General features: G+C 41.9%; 2 protein-coding genes across 3 annotated transcripts in view; one reads left to right on the forward strand and one right to left on the reverse strand.

The window, feature by feature from the left end:
- The window catches only part of wnt5b (wingless-type MMTV integration site family, member 5b), an 88,307-nt gene that overhangs the window by 21,876 nt on the left and 43,822 nt on the right, over positions 1-22,609 (reverse strand). Inside the window, exon 2 of one of the 2 annotated variants that reach the window (XM_038738965.1) lies at positions 16,956-17,044. The exons of the other annotated variant lie outside the window; for it this stretch is intronic. The gene's annotated coding sequence lies outside the window, so the exon portion shown is untranslated. The remainder of the gene's footprint in view (positions 1-16,955; positions 17,045-22,609) is intronic. 2 annotated transcript variants of the gene reach the window in all.
- On the forward strand, positions 8,749-12,480 carry fbxl14b (F-box and leucine-rich repeat protein 14b). Its single transcript, XM_038738966.1, has one exon. It carries the CDS (start codon positions 9,397-9,399, stop codon positions 10,597-10,599), a length of 1,203 nt encoding a protein of 400 aa, XP_038594894.1. The 5' UTR covers positions 8,749-9,396; the 3' UTR covers positions 10,600-12,480.

The following is a 22,609-nucleotide window of genomic DNA, read 5'->3' on the forward strand; positions in this document are numbered from 1 at the left end:
TTTTCTCAGCAGCAGCAGTGAATATGAGCAAACTTTCCTTCAACAGTTACCAGTTAAGCAAATGCTAGTTAGCGTTCACTGTTAACTTGTTTCATAGACATTTTGCTCAGCAGTGGCCACGTGTTTTTTTTTTTACAAGATCCACATTAAACCCTTTTTCGTCATTTCCCAAGATTCCTTTGAGTCAGTTGCTTTAAATACATCATCAGTAGTGTGTGGAGTGAGCAGGAAAACAACAACCTTCTGCTCAGTTTCCGTATGGTTAATTTCTGTTCTACTTTTTGTGGAAATTAAAACATTAAAATGTTTATGTGACACGTTAAAACCAGCTTGTCCTCACAAGAGAAATGTTCAAGCAGTTTATTATGACCCATATTTACGTTTATTGTTAGGCCGCGACATATAGTCGCCGTCTGACGCTACAGGAGGAAGTCATGTGATAGTATAAAAGGCAAGTCCATGTACTGACTTACTTAACAAACTTATTTTACCCCCAAGTGTGTGTGTGTATATGTATTATATATGTGGATGTATATGGATATATATGGATAAATCTCATCTGGTTGAAGAATATAGTGCAAATTTAAACTACTAAGTTGGCCCTGACTAGCCATGTTTGGCACCTCAGTGGAAATGAAGCAACCAATAGAGCTCTGGCTGGCCTCGTTTGACACTGAACTGAAACCCTGATCAGGAAGCCCAGGGAGAAGCCACTGAGGATGGGATAGATCAAACTACACTGGTCCCCTGATCCCTTCCTTTGAGACACACATGCGCGTACACACACACACCCACACACACACACACACACACTCAAATATGTATATTATTTAAATATGCATGTGTAAACACATTTGCAAGCATACAGACAGCATACTCACAAACACTCAAAAGCTGAATGACACACACATACCAACACACACACACACACACACACACACACACACACACGCTCTCATACACACATGCCTCCAGTAAGCAAATTAATGTCAAAATAAATTTCTCAGCCCTCTGGGTATATAAAACTTTTTTGTAATAACAAACACCCACACACATTGTAAAACTGCACTCATACTCAACTAGCAAAGAGATAGTAGAGATAGAGAAGTAAGAATCTGCACGTATATACTTACAAGAGAGGGACATGTATGAAACACACACTCTATGATGTGAATCAGAGCAACTTTCATCAGGGGATGGAGCGCTGCTGGTCTTGGCCTGATTTACTGCTCATCACACAGGAACACAGACTGGTGCACACTAATGTGTAAAAGCATGGATATCTTTCCTTCCATTACTTGTGTGTTAAATTTCACTACAGAATATATAGTATATATGTCCCATCCATCCATCATCAACCACTTAGAGAGAGAACCCACACTGACACAGGGAGAACATGCAAACTCCACACAGAAAGGCGGGGCAACCAGGGTTTGAACCCACGACCTTCTTGCTGTGAGGCGACGGTGCTAACCACTGCACCACCGTGCCGCCCACCACTTGTCCCATCTTCCCAAATTTCTCCTTTTTTCAGGATGATTTGTAGTGCCGAACAAAATTTTATGTGGATCCGTTTTTTGGTAATGATGCTTAGCACACTTAATTCAGTATATGAGAGTCTTTTGAAAAAAGCCTTTTGAAACAGTGCACATTATCTATGGGCTAGAGTTGAGATGGGGAAAGGCTATTGAAAAAAGCTAATGTGTCTCCCAGGATAAATCATAACTACAGCATATAGATGAGAAGGAGTTGGAGAATTAAGTTCCAGTCTACACTGTAGCTAATTAAGGACAAAGTATTCCCTTAAAATGCATTTCATTCTTAAGTAGCTTTAAGGTTGGACAAATCAAATTATTATATGTCTGAAAATAGTACATACTGTTTATATACTGTATCTTTATTTAAGCTATATGATGTTTACACAGTAACACCCAAATAACTTCAAACAGATGCTGGTCAAATCTGTATTATGTATTATATTCATTATGTTTCAGACTTGACTGTGCTTGGTCTCACACTTGCCGTGAACTTGATTTAAGGGATCTTTCCGGCAACTCTGGTAATAGCACGTGTATGTCCACATCAAAAACCTGCCTAGTGCAATTTCCAAGACTGAAAATGAGCTGTTTTCTACTTTCATGGTTCCCCACACAACACACAGACAAGCAGGGGTAAAAAGCAGCCAGATAAACACACATTTTCACACACACACAAACCTACACGCACAACAATATGCAGCCTATTCATGCCAGATGACAGAGCGCATTGAGGAAATGCCAAAATGCTGACTACTGGGGGAGAGAGAGCACGCGGCTGAAAAATCTCCTATGTCAGACTGCAGAGCTGGCAGAAAAGAAAAGCATTGTTGAGGACACATCCACACGTATATCTGGGCAGCCTGTGTGGTGCAAAAAAACTGGAGCAGTGCATAACACACACAAACACACACACACACACACGCACACACAGCATGTGAGGTGTTTTGGCGAGACAGGAGCACAGACGAGCTGTCAGAGAGAGAGAAGAGAAAGTGAACGGAAAGGAAGAAAGAGAAAGACACAGAAATAGAGGTGGAGATAGCTGGAGAGGGATAACAGAAAAAGTGATGCAAGAAAGTGAGAGAAAAGGAGCCATGCAGTCACATCCTGTTGTCTCCCTCCGTAAACATCTGCTCTCCTCCTTCTCATTTTTACCTCCATCATCTATATTCTTCTTTTCAGCCACTTATCTTTTTTTCTCTTGTGCCTCTAACCTTCTTTTCTCTTTCTTTTTTTTTAACGCCACCTAATACATCATTCATTGTCAATGTCATCCTATTTATTGTCATCCTGACCGACCCCTCAACGTCCTCTAGTTGGTGAAAATGTCAGAAGCCATATGGGGATGAAGAAAAGGAGGAGGGGGTGGTGGTTGTGGAAGAGAGTGAGACAGAGGCAAAAGCTGCGTACGGAACCAAAAATGGACATGTATCAAAAAACACCTTGTTTGCCCATTTATGATGCAATTTGCATAGAAAGATTTGTATGAGGAGGTGGATGGAGAGACATGTGCAGGGACTGTAACTCTGCTCGTCAGGTCTATTTTTATTATTTCTCCTGGTACATGATGCTGAAGGTCCCATTTCCAGTCCTAAAAATTACACGTTTGAAATAATCTTAATAATAACAATAATGTCATACTGTATTGTCACATACACATACATGTTGCGAAATTCATCCTCTGCATTTAACACATCCCTCAAGGGAGCAGTGGGCAGCCGCGGTGCAGCACCCAGGGACCAACTCCAGATCTTTACCAGTGTCTGGTCAATAACACTGACAGGAGAACCTAACATGTTTTGATGGTGGGGGAAACCGGAGCACTCGGACACAGACACGGGGAGAACATGCAAACACCATACAGAAAGGCCGGGGAAACTGGGGTTTGAACCCGTGACCTTCTTACTGTGAGGCCACAGCGCAATCCGCTGGATAAACACGCAGCCATTTATTTATTCATTTTTAATAATAATGATAATGATAATGGAAACAACAAACAGTGACTGGATCACATCATGGATTTTATCTGCCGACTAATACCACCAGTTGGCTGAAGACTGAAATGGATTTGCCGGTCAGTCATGTCGCTAAAATCACGTGTATAATAGGCCCAATAAACATGTGTCCCTACCTTGGACGCTATATTGGATGCTTGGTGACGTAGTGAGTGCTTGCAGGGCTAGTTGCTGAACTACTGTAGCTGGTGAGCGAATGTGTAGCTTTGTCACCAACCAGACAATAAGCTAACAGATTTTTCAAGAGACTCCTGTCTCTTAAGTCTTTGCAAACCAGGGGTCTCTTGCTGAGCAGTTTATACTTCAGCAGGGCAGGGTTGTGTAAGATTTGACAGTGTGACACAGGTCATATGAAAGCTTCCTCTCTGTTCCCTTCCAAAGGTCAGCACTGTCACAACTGTTTGCAATTTGCCAACAGCATAAATTCACACGTCATAGTTCACCAAGGCTGAACTCAAAAGCTGCACCACAGATTTTTTTTTGTTAAATTTGATCGAATCCAGGCTGATTCCATTAAAGTGAATTTACTACTTTACTTTGAGATGTTGTTGTTAAAATTCCGGTGTGACCAGGTCCTAAAGGGGCCAGTATACTCCGTCAGAACTGTGTAAATGCTTGTGATTTATGACTAGTTACAAATGAGCCTAGCCTGACCTTAAGACAGAGGTTTGGGAGCCAAGACAAGGTTAAAAAACAATGAGAAAGCAGGGAAAGAGGGTGGAGACAGAGGAGCTTGTACACGCACACAGGCCGTGTTTCAGTGTTGTACAGGTGAAGCAACGAAACACCTGAAGGAACATAAAAGATTCATCACTTACAGTGTACAGTGAGAGGGCATGTGCGTGCACACACACACACACACACACACACACACACAAACAAAGGCTTTGTGCATCTCAGGGCATAGTTACTGTCTGCATTCTCTTTCACATGTTGGTGTGTGCATGGACACTGTGTGTGTGTGTGTGTGTGTGTGTGTGTGTGTGTGTGTGTGTGTGTGTGAGAAAGACCGAATCTACAGAGTCATGGTAATATCCATTCAGGGAGGTGTCGGCTTTCAGAGGGTACGTGTTGACACACGCCCAACGTATCCTTGGCAACCAGCAATCGCTGCGGGTGCAGATGAAGCATGTTGTAAATGCGAGCAATTATCCCGTTAGAGCCCTCCCCTGAATCATCAAATAAAGACGCATAAAGTCACACACACTCGCACAAAAAGAGACACACAGGTCAGCACACGGTGGGTCACATGTTGACTATAATCTTAGGAGAGGTTCGGGACACACACACATACACACACACACTTGCATGCCAAATTGCACTCCTGACATTGTGCTCTCTCTCCATTTCTCTTCTTCTTTTATCCCTTATAGCCCATTTTTCGAACCTCCATTTTAATATTCAGAAAACAGCATGTGGCTCTTCTCTCTGTTTCTTTCTCTCCATCTCAACCAAGGCGTTCTCTAAAAATACTCCTCCTCCCTTTACTCTGACCCATTGCGTATTTTACCCCTCTTGCTTTTCCTCTCCCTTCCCTCATCCATCCATCCATCCCTCTCTTTCTCCTCTCTCGCTCAGTGTGAGTGCTAGCTAGGGCCCAGCGGGTTTTCTAAGAGAGGTATGACACACCACAGCAGTGCGTGCACACACACACACACACACACACACACACACACACACATTCACACAGCTGTGATATGAAGCAGACAGAGGGAGACCGAAAAACAGAAAAAAAATGCATGCTGCGCAAGCACACAAACACACACACAGACACACACACACACAGGCAGGTCATGCAGAGAGACTCAGCTACTGCTGCTGAAGAGAAAGCCTGTGGCATATAGACCCGCCTCTCTCTGTTTTTACATCCTCCCATCTCTTTTCTGTTCATTTATTTTCTCTTATCTCTATGATTTCTTTCTCTATGGTTTCACCTTGCCGCTCTTTCTTTTCATTTCTTTTCTGTTATTTTCTTGCTGCACAGATAGAAAATAACAAATGGTAGAGTCAGCTGACAAAGACTAAGGACACACAAGTTTGGCATTAAAAAGTTTGCTAATAACCTTGTACACAACACAGTCTGGCTGGCAGTTTTAAAGCCACAGTGGCTGGGTTTTGTTTTAATCCAACACATATTAAGCCTGTGAAGGGAAGTGCTGAAAGGGCCAAAAAATCAGGGTACAGTTTGGTTTATCAGAACATTTAGGGGAGGCAAATCACTTTATAGTTCATGAACAAGCTAGCTTTTGTGTGCACCCCTGTCCCAAGAGGTTTGTTCAGCAAACTAACCAGCTGTTAATCTCCAACTCTGTTTAGAACTCAAGGTGTTTGCAGTATCATTATAAAGCTTGGTATTCATGTCAGGGTCTCTATTTTGAAAATGCATGACACACTCTGCGCCCGAGTACCAAGGACGTAGGTGCTGGCAGCCACAGGGGACAGTGCAGTTAGCTGCTTTGTTTTTGCCCTTGATGAAGTTACAGGATATAAGTTGAAAGCAGAGTGGGACGGCAAAAATAGTTACCAGACAATTTTGGTCGATTTTAGATGATTTGCATTTATGAATCCAGCGTTTAGGCAGTGTTTTTTGAGAATATTTAAATCAATGTTTGCAGCAAAGATTTGTGTGCTATTTCACAACTATTGCTGTTTCTAATCTGACCCATGTGGGGGGTTGCTTTTATGATGAACTGAAATAGAAACCATTTTATATCAAGAGTTTAAAAATAGGCCTTAATAAATTCCAATTAGATAAAAATAGCTTGTAAGAGATTTATAAGAGCTTGTGAGACCTCCACTAATCACCTTCAATAAAAATTACATATTTTTATTACATATTTGTAATGTTATAAGATATCACAGATGCTAAATGAATTGCAGAGTGGCAGGTGCTGATTAGAGCCAAAATAAAGGCCTAGACCATGATAAAGGCATGAACCACACATTGTTCCATTAGTTACTAATTGACTAAAACAAAAATATATTCGTTTTGCATCTACACTTTCACTCAAATTCAACAATTTATGCATTAGTCATGTGATGATGGAAAGGTTTAGAGTTGTTATCATGACCGAGTCCCCTCCAGCTAGAGAGAGATATTTTAATGACACACAGGCCACGACTGAAAGAAAAACCTGCGGGACAACGTCTGACATACGAATACGTCTTACTTAAGAATACTTGTTTTCTATATAGATATGTATATGGATAATGTATACTGTAAATCTATCTATCTCTCTTTGTTTTCTTCTGATTATTATAAATAATATATATTTCTTATGAAAATGTACATCTTCATTGTTTGCCTTGGACCTTGTAATGCTGATAATGTGTATTTGAGAGGACAGAGAAGACTACTGTGACCCACTGGTAAGATAAAAAGAGAAAGACAGACATGCAGAGAGAAAGTAGAGAAAAGCAGGGAAATACCTAGGAGAGGATTAGAAAGAGGGTATAAAAAAAGACAGAGACAGAAGTGGGGATGAGGTCTGGTGATATGAGGTAGAGGATGGGGAGGGACAAATCTTAAGAGAGGTATAGGAAGTTTGCACTAAAAAGACTGTAACTTTGGAAGATACTCTCTTAAATGTGTCTAACTGAGACTGCTGATGCCTCACAAGAGCTTCAGAAAAACTTTGGGCTATATTTTTGTACAAAACAAGGACTGTGGATTTTGTCCCCTATTTTCACTGGATACATGTAAGGAAGGGGTCTTTGATAATCCGTATGAACAGGAGGGATGCTTACAGCATGCAAAACAAAAATGTTTCTATAGAAGGAGGAGAAACAATGAGAGAGAGAAGTGGAAGAGAGAAGAGTTGCAGTCAGTTGTGCTCGGCTGCCTCTTTCTATGTTAAGACGCCTGTTTCTGCAGCTCCTCTCCCTCTCCGTTATCCTCACCTGATCGCTGCTGCCGCTCTCCTCCTATCACTCTCTCTCTCTCTATGTTTCTCATCAGCTCTTCCTCTCTCCCTCTCCTTTACTCTTTCTCAACCACTCTGCCACACTCCACTGGCTTCAACAAACGGCTACCCTGTCATATTATCTCTCACCCCCCACACACACCATACACACATAAGCCTACAAACACTGAGAGGGAGAGACCCAAGCATATAAAAAATATACTGTTCACATGCAAAGACCATATATGTGCTCACACACACACACACACAAACACAAAGTCTACTTTGGGGGTTGAGAGAGGCCCACTACAGGGGATGAAAGTAAAAAAGATATACTGTTCTCTTTACCTTCGCTGCTGTATTTGATCATTTTAATGCTTTCTTACATAAGCAATTTCGAAAATATCTGCTATATATAGCTAGCTATAATTGATATATAGGCTACTGATACACTCAGACTCAGCTGAGACTAAAATGAGTCTTCAAGTCTCTGTCTTCAAGTAGCAAAATTAGCCATGCCAGATGAGACAAAAGTGAAACACACACACACACACACACACATATATGTAGGTTCTAGCATAACACAGATGTAACGTCTATATTGAGGCATGCTAAAATACCACGCCAAGAAAGTTGAAATTATGATACTTTCCCATTGTTTTCAACATTATCAAGAATATGAGTTTGGTTTCATTTCTCCTTTTCAAGTTTTCAGTTAATCCTCTCTATGGTGAAATGTTGATGGTTTCTGGAAATGTATTTTTCAGTTTTGCAATAAAGTAGGCGCAAGAGGAGAGTGGAGAGAGGAGGTGTTTACAAGAGACAAAAAGAGCACTGTATTCTGCTCTGTGGTCGTTCTACTTGTATTCACAACAACAAAATCGCAATAAAAAATACAAAATGTTAATGCCATGTAAGCGGCCTGAAAACGGCTTCTCCAGTTGGCTTTCCTGTGTTTCCTGTGTGGTCCGCTCAAAGGGTTAAAGCCCAAAGTGAACTGAATTGTAAGAAGTTGGTTTCCAAGGGAAACTGTTCGCACCGTTCCAGCTGAGGCGGGACAAACCAACTGCCTCACACGGAGGGGGTAGGGTGATTTGATAAAAGTACGAATTAATTTCGCGCTACACCGTTTATTTAAATATTAACATACATATTTTCGTGTGTTGGCATGCTATTGTATCTTGCTTAGTAACGCTGTTTTTTATAGGCTCCGTTTTTTAACACATAAGATTAATACATGTACTTGCCTCCACCCCTCCCGTACAGCTAAAGTGCTGGGGTCCCTGCCAAGTCGGTTTGAAAAGAGCAGACAAAGGCTTTGAGCTCAGGACGCCCCTCTCTCTCTCTCTCACTCTGCCTACAAAGCCAACCTAGCTCTATCTTTCCTGCTTTTCTATCATGGAAATGTTTTTAAATACGTGGCGTTAAGAGTGTTGCTTTTATTTTTCACTTTATTATTCTGAAATGTACGACCGTCTGGATCCCCGCTCGGCCGAGAGAGGACGGCTTTTTGTAGGTTTAATACAAGGAAGCGTCGTCTGAGAGAGGGAGAGAGAGGGGGAACGATTGACGCTTTTTCCTCCTCTTCTCCTCCTTCTTCCTTTCGCCCCCCTCTCCTCCTCTTTTTGGCGGAGAGAGGGGTTGAGGCAGGAATAAACGCTTTTTTCTTTTTTTCTTTTTCTTTTTCTAAATGCATTTGAATCCTACTGCGCAACCAGACCGGATCACGTGGGGTTGGAGAGAGTTGGATCGATTTTGCATAGTTCAATGTGAGAGAAAGAGAGAGAAACAAACTCCTATTTCTTTTTTACTTCAGTGGATAACTGGGACTGTTGATACTTTTGCATAATTGCATGAGAAGGGTCAGTTTGAGTGGGTTCTTTTTTTTCAGCCTTGGAGGTGTGGAGTATTAATTCTTATATGCCTGGGGTTTGAAAAACAATGGAGACGCACATTTCGTGCCTCTTCCCGGAAATTTTGGCCATGATTTTCAGCTATCTGGACGTGAGGGACAAAGGCAGGGTAGCCCAAGTGTGTATCGCTTGGAGGGACGCATCCTACCACAAGTCAGTGTGGAGGGGGGTGGAGGCCAAGCTGCATCTCCGCCGGGCCAATCCTTCCCTGTTCCCCAGCCTCCAGGCCAGGGGCATCCGGAGGGTCCAGATCCTGTCTCTGCGCCGCAGCTTGAGCTATGTGATCCAGGGAATGCCTAACATCGAGTCCCTCAATCTGTCCGGCTGCTACAACCTCACGGATAACGGGCTGGGTCATGCATTTGTGCAGGAGATCCCATCACTGAGAGTTTTGAACCTCAGTCTGTGCAAGCAGATCACAGACTCCAGTCTAGGCAGGATTGCTCAGTATCTGAAGAACCTGGAGGTGCTGGAGCTTGGTGGCTGCAGCAACATCACCAACACTGGGCTTCTGTTGATAGCCTGGGGCCTCCACAGGCTCAAGAGCCTCAATCTGAGGTCCTGCAGGCATGTCTCGGATGTGGGGATTGGACATTTGGCAGGCATGACCCGCAGCGCAGCAGAGGGCTGCTTGAACCTGGAGTACTTGACTCTCCAGGACTGTCAGAAACTGACGGACTTGTCACTCAAACACATTTCCAAGGGGCTGACTAAGCTCCGGGTACTGAACCTGAGCTTTTGTGGCGGGATCTCAGACGCAGGGATGATCCACCTCTCCCACATGGCCTCCCTTTGGAGCCTCAACCTACGCTCCTGTGACAACATCAGTGACACAGGGACCATGCACCTCGCCATGGGCACCCTAAGGCTCTCCGGGCTTGACGTTTCCTTCTGCGATAAGATAGGGGACCAGACCCTGGCATACATTGCCCAGGGGCTGTACCAGCTCAAGTCCCTGTCCCTGTGCTCATGTCACATCTCTGACGATGGGATAAACCGGATGGTAAGGCAGATGCACGAGCTTAGGACCCTGAACATTGGACAGTGTGTGCGCATCACGGACAAAGGGCTGGAGCTCATAGCGGACCACCTGACCCAGCTGGCGGGCATCGACCTGTATGGATGTACCAAGATCACCAAGAGGGGACTGGAGAGGATCACACAGCTCCCCTGCCTTAAAGTGTTGAACCTGGGACTCTGGCAGATGACAGAGAGTGAGAAAGTGAGGTGATTGGAAATGTTTAGTTGTTTTTTGTTCTTTTTGTTTTTGGATGGGGACAGAGGGGGGCATGAGGAGCAGGAGGAGGGGGTGATAGATGGGCGGGGAAATTTCTTAATTAAAAAGAGAGAAAAACTCCCCTTTCCCTGTGTGGTTGTGTAAGGTGTGCTTCTCTCATGTGACCAGAATTTTCTGTTTAATATTTCTTTCTGTTGGCCTCGCAGGATTTCAATTAGCGTTTGATATGACTTAATATTCTGCCCGGTAGGAAGCAATTAAAACGTACTTTTGTTATGAGCTCATGAAAATCCCTGTTAACAATTGTTTTGATCTCTGAGTTTTAATATCATAAATTCTGACATTGGACTGGAATAACTTCAATGTAAATGAGCTTGTTTCACACATTCATATATAAAAAAAAAATCAAGTGTCATTTGAATCTGCTTCATTTACTGACACTTGCTTCCAGATTCATTGGTGAAAGTGAAACTTGCATCCATCCAAACTTGCCTTCACCTTTTCATTTAAAGAAAGTGCGATTTTAAAACTTGAGTATGAGACTTTTATTTTATTTTTATAATTTACCAGTGAGTCTGGATTTGAGACATTTACGACTAATCTCCGCTACAGCCATCACGCCTAAAAACATTTGGCTACCTCGTATGTGGTTGTTTTCAAAGGGTGTATACTGTTGAAAAAAAAGACAACTAGAAGGAAAGCGAGAATGAGAGACTGGGTGAAAATGTGCCTAAAGGGACTGTCTGCCCCCTCCCCCACCCCCTCCCTCCCTCCCTCCCTCCTTCATGAGCAGAGCTGGAGAAAGGAGACCACGACACAATCAGACTACCTTTGTTAATTTACCCCATAAACAGCAACAATTTCCCAGAGAGAGAGAGAGAGAAAGGGAAAGCGAGCTGTAAAATCTGTTCAGATTTGAAGAGAATGATGCTTTATGCAAAAAAACAAGAAAACATAAACCCGCTCCTGTGCAAGAGTTTCTTTTATTTTAAGTTTTCTTAATTTTTTTCAGGGATGAAGTCCAACTTTAACACCCTTCAGAGACGTGTTGTGCTCAAGCTTTGACGAATATAAAGGAGACAAGATTATCAGTTTACCCTTAGACGAAATACCTATAGTCATCCTATCAGAACACTACATCTAATAAACAGCGATAAGTAAAAACCAAATATAAGTAAGTACGTTATAGGAATAATTGGTATTTTTTTGTGAGGGATGCTGGTGGAAATAAATGTCAGTGGATGTTGTTCAGAGCGTTGTACTTCAAATTGAAGTGATTTCTATATCTTATACCCTTTACTGATCGAAACGAATCAGGGTTTGTCTCATGGCTTTATTTTCCCACGTTAACGCCAACACAGGTCGCATTCAGATTCATGTTGCTGTCACTGGTAAGAGAGAGAGAGAGAGAGAGAGAGAGAGAGAGAGGGGAAGGTATCTTTTCTCCTCTTTTCTCTACCTGAATAAAAATACCCTGAATCATCTTGAGACATGCTTAGAATAAGGAGCTATCGATTTTTTCATTCTCTCTCTCTCTCCATCTCGGGTTACGAGCGGAATGCGTCTCTCTCTCTCTCCATCTCCCTTTCCTTATATCTCTCTCCATTTCTGACACACACACACTTACACACATGCACACGCGGACGCGCACACGGAGGCCTGTGTGTGCGCGTTTTAATGTAATGCAATGACCTGCTAGAAAATTAATATACGGATGTGTGTCCTGCTGAAAAAGCTGTGTGTGTTTGAAAATAAAAAAGATGTACTGTATATTATGTGTTTGTAAAGAAGAAAAAAAATGCAGAATCCCAAAATTAAATTGTTTTATATTCTTACGGTTAAAACAATTAAAGATATTTATATAATGAACGAAAAGAGCCTGTGTGGACTACTTTTGTGTAGATGTAGCACTTCATTGTTGTCACCATGCTGTCTGTTTTTCCCCCTCCCAACAAGAATGTGAAAAATATCAGTTTCCACAAGGTAATTTGACATTGCTTATTCCCACAAGACAATCAGTACTGCTATAGTCCTGTCTTATAATGATATTGTCCATACTCAGGCGTATTTAATACAACAAGGACTTTTATTTCAATGCATTGCTTTTAATCACCACCCACACATTTCTGAGTATTGTCCCAGATCAGTCCAGTCTTGCTCCTCAAAAGGGATGAAAAATCTGTTGTGTTGTTTTATTATTTACGAGGAGATTCAAAATGGATGCTTGCCGTCTTGATTTGGCTGCAGTGCCTGTGTAATTAATTATCACCCGGGCGTTTATTATAGGAAGCTGTTCTACCCTGCTGATTTTTTTTAATCATCAACATCTGTTTTTTTTCGTTAGATGCAGCAAAAGAAAGCTGTTCAGCTCAACTGGTAGGGCAGTTTGAGTTTCACATTTAAGTCTCCAGGTTTCATAGCACGAGGTGTGTGTGTGTGTGTGTGTGTGTGGGGTGTTCAGGTTGTGTTTGGCAGATTTCATGGTTTAAATGGAAGGTTTTGGGGAATTAGTTTAGGTCATTTTTGTAGCTTTATTTCATATGTGGCAGAGCTGTGCCTGTGCGGCTGCATGTGGGGAGTAATGAGACCTAAAGTTGGTTAGAGCAGATTTCCCTCTTTCTGCTTTCCATCAGGACATGTCCTGTGTGTGAAGTGACACACACACACACACACACACACACACACAGGGTTGCCAGACCAGTCAGTAGCCATTGTCTGTCTTTAGAAGTTAGGAAGGCAGGTTTTGGTGGGGGATTTTTTTTCTTCTTTTCCCCTCTTTCTCCTCCTCTTGTTCAGTCACGCATACCAGATCCTAGACCATGCAGGAGACCCCCCCCACCCCTCACTTCACTCCTCCTTGCTCCCCCCCTACAACCACACACACACACACACACACACACACGCACACACTTTTTAGCATTCCACACCATCATTCAAAGCATTTAAGCATTCTCTCTCTCCTGACTCTCTGTCCATGGGGATTTGGGGATAAAGGCCAGCAGAACCAGCAGAGGGATTGTTTGACCACAGGGACAGAGACAGAAAAAGAGGACACACAGAGAGAGAGAGAGAGAGAGAATGTTGGTACTTGCGTCTTCTTAAGTTTGCTTTAGCTGGTACTTGGTCTTGCGCAATAACACTGCGATGAGAGCACAGTGAGATGTGAAAGATTTGTCTGTGACATTTTGTGCCGCTTTATCCCAGAAACATCTAAAAATCCATTTGAAAATCACAAAAAAAGTAATAACATGTAGACTTAACAGCTGAGCAATGAACTGTTGTTTATGTGTTTTGCCTACACAGTACCTTTTGTGGCTACCAACACACATGGTTAATCTGTATATGAGTTGGTTTGTTGAATGATGGACGCTGCAACAAGGCAACAAAGGAAATAGAAGTAAACTCAAAAGGAAAGAGGTGTGACATTGTAATAAATTGGAGCTTGAATCCTGATAAATGAATAGAGAGGTGGGAGGCGTACAACATAGCCGATTGTTTCTTTATCTTTTGACATTTGGTTCTGCAGACCTTTCCCAATAGATACAGGAGACAAGGTCATATCACGCATTTAAACAGAAAGGCCTGCAGGCTGAAACGAAGACTGACAAAGATACAATCAGCTGCATTCAAATGATAATGTGATACTTTATTAATCCCCATAGGGAAACTCTTTTTGTATGCCACCCTCCACAGGGAGGTCAGAGGTCAGGCTCAGCTCCAGAACCCCACTGCTGGAGCCACTGGAGATTCGGTGTCTTGCTCAAGGACACATCAGCCGGGTGGAGAGTTGTCATGCTTTTACATTGGGTCACCTTGCCTCCCTGTCTTCCCTTCCTGCTAGTTTTTTTAAGTCGTTGGAGGTGGTGCAAGCCACCTGTGAAGCACCAGTACTTCCCATTTTAAAATACTGAAACTCTTTTTCAATGAAACAGTTTCCCCCGAACAACCTGTGAGGGGAATGCAAACTCATTGTGTAAGTTGCAGTCTCAATTTGCATTTTGAATAGAGAAAGCTGAGTGTGAATTTAGCACTGGAGTTTCAGTGCCGGCTGTTCAGCATTATGTAGTTGCAGAGGATGATATACCACTATATTGTTCACAGTGCAAGTTAACTCTGCATTGTATGAAAAGAACAGTGGACTAAGAACTGAACATAGGTGCTACCAATATTTATATTGCACAAAAACATAAATTGCAAGAAGAAAAATAACACAGCATATCACTAAAAGCCAATTTGGAGAACACTACACTCACTAGTATGTAGTAGCATGCTAGTACAGATCATTTTGTAATTTTACATGTCCATACTTGCTCATCTTCATCTCAGCACAGTTCTGCTTACCTTTTGTAACTGTAACTGTTTTACACCCAGTGGCATCACGTTCCAGCATTAGTTTCATTTCTGGATATTCCATCTGAATGGTTTATTTTCAAATGCAAGAACAATATTTCAACAGTTTCAAATCCACTTAAAGAAATACTTTGACATTTTGGGAAAATGCGTTTGTTCGCTCCCTTCACAAGAATTATTGAATGTAAAGTTGGAACCCAGAGACGGTTAGCTTAGCTTAGCATAAAGACAGAAATCAGGGGGAAACAGCTAGCCTGGCTCTCCCCAAAAGTAAAAAAGCTTCATATTAACCATGCAGATGTGAGAGTGGTATTGATCTTCATGTGTAACTCTCAGAAAGAGTGAATAAGCACATTTCCCAAAGTGTCGAACTATTCCTTTAAGACATACTCGGCCTGTCCAGGTTCCTAGGGGATCAAGAGCTATAGTGTGCTGACAGTCTGTTGTGGAGATGATCAGATGTGTAAAAGTCCACATACTTGCCACAATGGCTGACCAACAAATTGAACAAAAGTACTAGATTCATCCACATGGCTCACTGAGACAAATCGGATGACTTCAGATAGAGCAAGGCACTAACACTGCCAGGTTCGAGGTTATATTTTTCCTGTGTAACTCAAAGGTTTCATTGTGGCAGCCATGAAACAACCTATGCACTCGTTGCACTGTAACGCAGCTGGGATCAAAGCACTCACCAAATGGCTTTATGTTAGGAATATATCTCACTCTCAGTGTAATTCTCTCTTCAAACCCACATATCCTGCCTGTCTGCATGACTGACAGCTCCTAAACAAATTAATTCAAATGCTTACAGGCATCCCAAATTAGACAAAGGCCCACATTTCTGCCCCATATAGGTCACTGACAAATCTTTTCATGCTATAAATGCTTTTGCATTTGAACTTTGCTGTGGGAGTGAGTGTGCGTTTGGCCCGTGAGTTGTAAAAGTTGAACTGTCACGTTGTGCTCTGAACCACATTTCCTGTCAGGTTGAGAGGAACAGCAGTGTGAGTGTGTGTGCGTGTTTTTGTGTGTATGTGTTTTACTGCTATCATTAAAGGAATACTTCACCTTTAAATGGGGAACTGGGGTTCTTCACAACAAAGCAGCAGGGGTATTAGCAGCAGAGTGTTACTGCCTTCCCCCACATCTCTCTCTGTCTTTGGCTGCAACTCCTTGTCTGCTGCTGCCTGTCTGTCTTTCTGTCTCTTTATCTGGCCTGTTTTAGGTCTTTGCCTGTCTGTTGGTTGGCTTTCCTTCTGAACTTATTTCTTCCTAATTTTGAAGCTTTTTCTTATTTCCTCTTCAGCTCCACCTGCCTACTTCCTACTCTTGTCATCTCTCTTTCTGATTTCTCAACTCAGTTTTCTTCATTCCTTCCTTCCACCTCCAGTTTTATTTCTCTCTCCTTTTCATCTCCATGGTCTCTCCCCCCCCTCCCCCGACTCACCATTTCCATTTCTACCCTGCCACCACCCCTCCTTCCTCCTCCCTGCGGCACCTGGTGTTGAGGTGTCGCTGAGGTACAGTAGACGGGTCTTTGAAGTCCCAGGGGCCCTCGGGTGCTGTGTGTATAAGTGTGTGTCAGGAAACTTTTTTTATCAGCAGCTCCAGTCCAGAACATTTGCTGTTGCTTTTGATTTGGGGTTTCTAATATTCAAACCAGCTCTGTGTAAGTGTTTGTACATGTGTGTACTGTATTCCTTAAATATGTTTAGCAGGGGAATTGAAATCCCTATTACCTATTCCTATTAGTTCCTTTTTTACTTTTCTCAACCAATCAAAGCTGGACAGTTAAAGGGATAGTTCAGGGTTTTTATTTTTTAAACTTAAGAAATGTAATTGGGACTTTTGTCTCTATAAAATTAGTTTTATTAGATTTTTATGAGCCCTTGGGGATACAAAATCACACAGAAATATCATTATAAATATGCTAGGAGTTAAATATTGTTTTAAAGCAAGTAAGAGTAAGGACATGGTATGGTCATACTGTAACTTACTGGGTTTAAGGCTGGCAGAGTCTGAGAAAAGAGGGAGGATTGTGGAAAAAGCACCTCTGTCCTAAAGTCTGCTATAGTCAGCACCCAACCTGGAGAGAGAGAGAGAGAGAAACAGAGGGGGCGGTAAGGCAGAGTGAAAGTGGTATAAAAAAAAAACAGAAGAGAAAGGAAAAAGAATCAAGGGAGAAACAGATGACAAAAAAGTGAGGTTGGTGAGAAAGAGGGAAAGAGGGAGAGGGAGAGGAATCTGTGAGTCACTGTTTAACTGTAGGCTGCTAGAAGTCGGCTAGTCATGTTAAAATACCGTCTGGGCACACACACACACACACACACACACACACACACACACACACACACACACACCAAACTCTTACAAAATACAAAAATCTGCGTAAAATTCAGCAATGGTTGGCCCAACACACAATTATGCAAAAATCCTGCTTCTGCCTCTTTCAGACTTTGCTGCCCAACAGACCAGCTAATTATTTTCAGTTGGACACCAGGCACGCACACACCTCTGTTGCACATTCCTCAGAAAGTAATGAGCTGCTTTTCTACAAAGGTAAGAATTTAAGCGAAGGTCAAAAGTAATTCTTTCCATTTCAGAAAGTCTAACTTTGCAGCAAAGGAGGAAGAATGACATCATCCAACCCCTAGGTGATTAATTATTGATGATTTGTCTCTGAAAAATAAGTTGGTGGATTACAATTAGTTCCTGTTCCCTACCATAACAATCCTGACTAGAGATGAGCTGTGGTTTTAACTTCTCTTGAAAGATGCAGTACATGCAACAGGATTCTGTCTAATTTTACAGTTAATGTGATTACTTTTTTGATTACTTGATTAATAGTTCGGTCCATTAAATGTGTAACACAAAGTCTACAGCCATGCTGGCAGCCACAGTGGTGCTTTGAGTAATCTAAATACTAACACCGTGCTTTACTTTGTTAACTTGCTGCTGGTAATGTTTACAATAAAACATCTTAGGTTAGTGTGGTGCATCCTAACATTTGCTAATTTCCATTTAACGCAAAGTACAGCAGAGGCTGATGGGAATTCTGGTCTTGAGTTTTGCAGGTATTTAATCATAAACCAAACTACTGGACAAATGTAATGTGTGGACGAAATCCAAATATTTACATTTTACACTGATATAAAACAGAAAATCAGTCAATACTCACATTTGTGAAGATGAAACCAGTAAATGATAAGCATTTTTACGTGGTAAAAGGCTGAAACGATGTAATCGTTCCAATCCTTTGACAGGAAATGCTGTGCGTTGGAACAGAGAGATTTCACCACGTTATGATGGGTGATTTTTCTTTTTTAGGTAGATGTTGGGTGTGTTTGGAGGGCAACAGTGAGGAGAAAAGGAGCAGGTGGTGATAAGAGGCTGAAGTTGGATTGCTGACCTTCAGTGTTGAGCTTCACCCAAAACCAAACCCCACATTTTATTGTTTTACGTTGCAACGATGTAATCGTTTCAGCCATGACATGTGGGTTCATGTTGGGTGTTCTTTGTCTCAATGTGAAAACACGTGAAGCTCTGACAAAAATGTGACAGATACCTGCAATGTCAAAAACCGGCAGGCTCGCACACATTCTAATTTGTCAGGTGAGATAATGTTTTCGTAGCGTAGGAGGTGTGGTGCGCACGCGTGTGCTTCTTATCCGTGCATGTGTGATTGAAAGTGTATGTGTATAATGCATGTGCATAGACACTCAGTTGTGTCTGTGCCTCTCAGCAAGCTCTCTGTACCTTCCTGTCAGTTCAGCTTGTCATTCAAGCATCAATGAAGAGAAACTTTTTCTTTACTCTGTTTAAAAATTGTTATGCTTTTCTCAAACAGTGGGAAATGGCCAGAAAGGGAGACAGAAAACTGTCGAGTGGGGTTTTATCACACGTTTGACAGGAAATGCTGTGCGTTGGAACAGAGAGATTTCACCACGTTATGATAGGTGATTTTTCTTGGCTTTTTTTTAGGTAGATGTTGGGTGTGTTTGGAGGGACACAGTGAGGAGAAAAGGAGCAGGTGGTGATAAGAGGCTGAAGTTGGATTCCTGACCTTCAGTGTTGAGCTTCACCCAAAACCAAACCCCACATTTTATTGTTTTACGTTGCAGCACCATCAAGCATAACTTAAGATAAGTTGTGAAACCACAGCTGTTAAAGGAATAGCTTGACATTTTAAGATTAGTTTTCTTGATGAGATCTAGCTGACAAGATTGATACCACTCTCATGTCTGTCTGTTCAATATGAAGCTACAGCCAGGTGACGATTAGCTTAGCTTAAAGACTTGAAGCTTGCCTCTGTCCTTGTTGGTTACTCTGTGTCACCACAAGTGGGCCTGTGGAAGAAAGACAGTTAATGCTAGCTAGTTAACCTGGCTTCATTGCTTCCACTTTCTGAATGGAATACAAACTTTTTCACATGATGGGTGCTCCTAAATGTTTAATGTTGTAAAAGGACAAATGTCTTAGGAAGAAATATATTGGCCTAAAGTAAAAGTAATTATACACCATAGAAAAGCTAGCAAGGACAAAGCAGGAAGTATTTGCAGTAAAAACTGTATTGTTTCACATGTTCCAATATAGGCCTATATAAATAAAACTTATATATACTGATGAATGAAAGGAAGCACAAAGTGATTCAAGCTTCAAGGGAATTTATAGAAATTAAAGCCAAAACAGGTCCGAACCTGCACTGAATTTGATTGAATCAAGAGTCGGGTCACTTCCCGTTCAATCCAATTAACCCAGAAAGTGGACATTCAAACCATAAGAAAATCCCCATCCAAAGGTTATTTAATATTCAATCTATAAAGGCATTATTGAGACAGAGTAGCACTCTTATCTCCCAGTAAATGAATTACAGTTTCAATTTGCATGTTGAGTGAATTGAACTAAAAGTGCCTAAGACCCAGAGTCCACCAGAGCTGCGGTGTGCCTCCTGATAACCAGGCTGCCAGTCGAGGATTTGGCAAAAGCTAGATATACCCTTATATAAAAATAAGGCCTTTTTGATTGATTGCATTATAGGTGTGTAGATCTGTAAGAAGTGTATGACACCGGGTTGATGAGACAGATCTATAAACTGAGAGTCATGTTGTAAAATATTCTTACAGTTAGCATCAATTTATTGCTGGATATTTCAGGTTTTGCAAAAGACGGCCATGTATGAAAGCAACGAAGAAACTGAATACCTAAATGTGAAATTGAATCATTACAAAATATCTTGTGTTGGAATTAAAATACTGCATATCATTGAATTATTTTAGTCATTTCAATTTATGTAGTTTGAATTCAAACCCTGAAAACTGACAGACAGATGGCTTTCAAAATAAAATTCAAATCTTTGCTTCTATACACATGTTTTAATTTCTGTCAAGCATTTTGAGTATGCGGTATACATTAAATGGAGCACATGTGCTAAAGGCTGCACTCAGATGTGTACCAGCAGCTATACTTTCCTAGCCGCGTAGTGGTCCAGACCTCATCTTTCCACTGCTGCTTCCACAGATGTGATCAACCTGCAGCACCAGGTTTGTTTGCAACTTGAATGCAGCGTGTGTCTAATATTGAGCCGTGTGAGTCTTGCTTCGAAAGTCAGACCTGACTTTTGTTTTGTCTCTGATTTAACAAAGGAGAGAAGCGTGAACTCAGTCCTGTATGCAACGACCCTTTACAATTCTTACCAACAAATGAAACCTCATTTTGAATACAGAAAGGAGAAGCAAAGGAAGGAGAAAGAAAGAGCAAGAAAATTAGGCGGTGACATATATGATTGCAGCCTTAACAGAGTGAAAGAGAAGAAGAGTGAGATAATTAGTGTGTTTGTGTGAGAAATAGAGAGGCATAGAGAAAGACATGGGAGGTGGAGTGAAAGAAGATAAAGAGAAAAACGGATGGAGGATGGAATACAAAGAGGGGCTGTGTGTGTGTGTGTATGTGTGTGTGTGTGTGTGTGTGTGCGCGCGCGCGCACCAGGTGTGTATCTGCCGTCCCCAAGGTCCTTCTAGCTGTCTTCTCCTATTGATTAGTTCATATTGATCTGGCCTGGCACATACACTCTGAAACACACACATTTCTACACAAACGCAGCATGGCTGACTTGATTTAGCCAGGCTTTGACACAGGGGACATGAGGGTACATTGTTAACACACATACAAGCATTCACATACACACACACACACACACACACACACACAACCCTGCACACACAATCCTCCTATCATTTTGCGTCTTAAAAAAACATCTTCTCTCTGACACACACACACACACAAACACACGCTTGTCAAACAGCAAACACTCACTCTGCCTATTTGCTCGTGTGCTTTGGCTGTCTGGCAAACAGGCACGCGAAACTATGAGAATGTATGAGACAGACTGTCAGTAGAAAACTGTCTTGTACAAACCTGATATATCTCGTAGGCTGCTTGTCTGGAAATTGAAGAAATTGTTTGCTGCCATATGTAACTATGTATATTCTAGATGTCACAGAGATAAGTTTAGCTTGGATGAAGCTAACCCGAAATTGAAAGCAGCTCGAATCAATATGTTTATATTAACAATAGATCACATGACTACTTTGTATGTGAAAGGATTTCTCTTGTAGCGACAAACCTACAGGGAATTATTACCTAGCTACAGCTCCCCTCAGCTCTATTGAGCTTTAAACGCAACAACAAACGCCACCAGCTCATTGTGGCCCTCACCTTCACTGTTGATCCTCACTGCTCTCATAGTGTTTTCTGCTACAATAGGCAAATATTTTCATCTCTAAAAAAAGCCCCCTGTAAACAATCTATTTGTTTGGTAAGAACTGATAATAAGCACCTTTACAACGCACTGTTTTCAGTATGAAGCATGCATATTTAGCTTACATTTTTTGTTGTGTTGCTAGTTGGTTTAATTATGTTATATTAATTAATTTTTTGCGTTGATACTGATACTGATACTGAGCCTGAAATTTCCCCTGGTGGCTATGGCTTGAGCACTTAGGCTCAGTGTGTGAATGGTGTATGTGATGTAGTGTATAAGCGCTTTGAGTGGTTGAAAAGACTAGAAAGGTGCTATACAAATATGTAACATTTACTTAAACATTAGCTGTCGATTATGGACAGCTGCAGCAAGAGTAGCCTAAAGGCATCTGCCAAAAGTAGCAGGTCAATGGTGCAAAACCCCCGACTGGCTGCGAAAGTGGAGGTAAGGTGATTGTGAGTATCCCATCCTTCACATAAAAGGAGAAGAAGAAAAAAACACACGGTGCCCTTGAGCAAGACCTCACCTCCAACTGCTCCTGAGGTGCTCGGTGACAGCTGCAGAAGCCTGTCTTTGTCCAGGGCAGCTCCCAGTGTCACTGCGTGGAGCTGTGTGAAGGTGAAGCAGGGCAAGGCTGATAAAGAGCTGTATGCTTGTTCTGTCTTTACAGTGATGAGAGGGAGGGGAAATAATGTGGAAATGGTGACCATACATCATCCGTCCTCTAATAAGGAGGTTTTATTTATCGTGACCAGAATGATGCATGACGGGACTTGGTGGCAGGCACCCTGACACATATCAATATGTATACCCACATTGATATACACCACACACAGATACAGTCTCACATCTCTTCTTACTTGTCCTTCATCCACGCTCTGTGCTAGACTT

This window comes from Micropterus salmoides, unplaced genomic scaffold (genome assembly GCF_014851395.1).
Source record: "Micropterus salmoides isolate LMB-PRFRI ecotype aquatic unplaced genomic scaffold, ASM1485139v1 Ms_hic_scaffold_23, whole genome shotgun sequence".
Taxonomy (NCBI): Eukaryota; Metazoa; Chordata; class Actinopteri; order Centrarchiformes; family Centrarchidae; genus Micropterus; species Micropterus salmoides.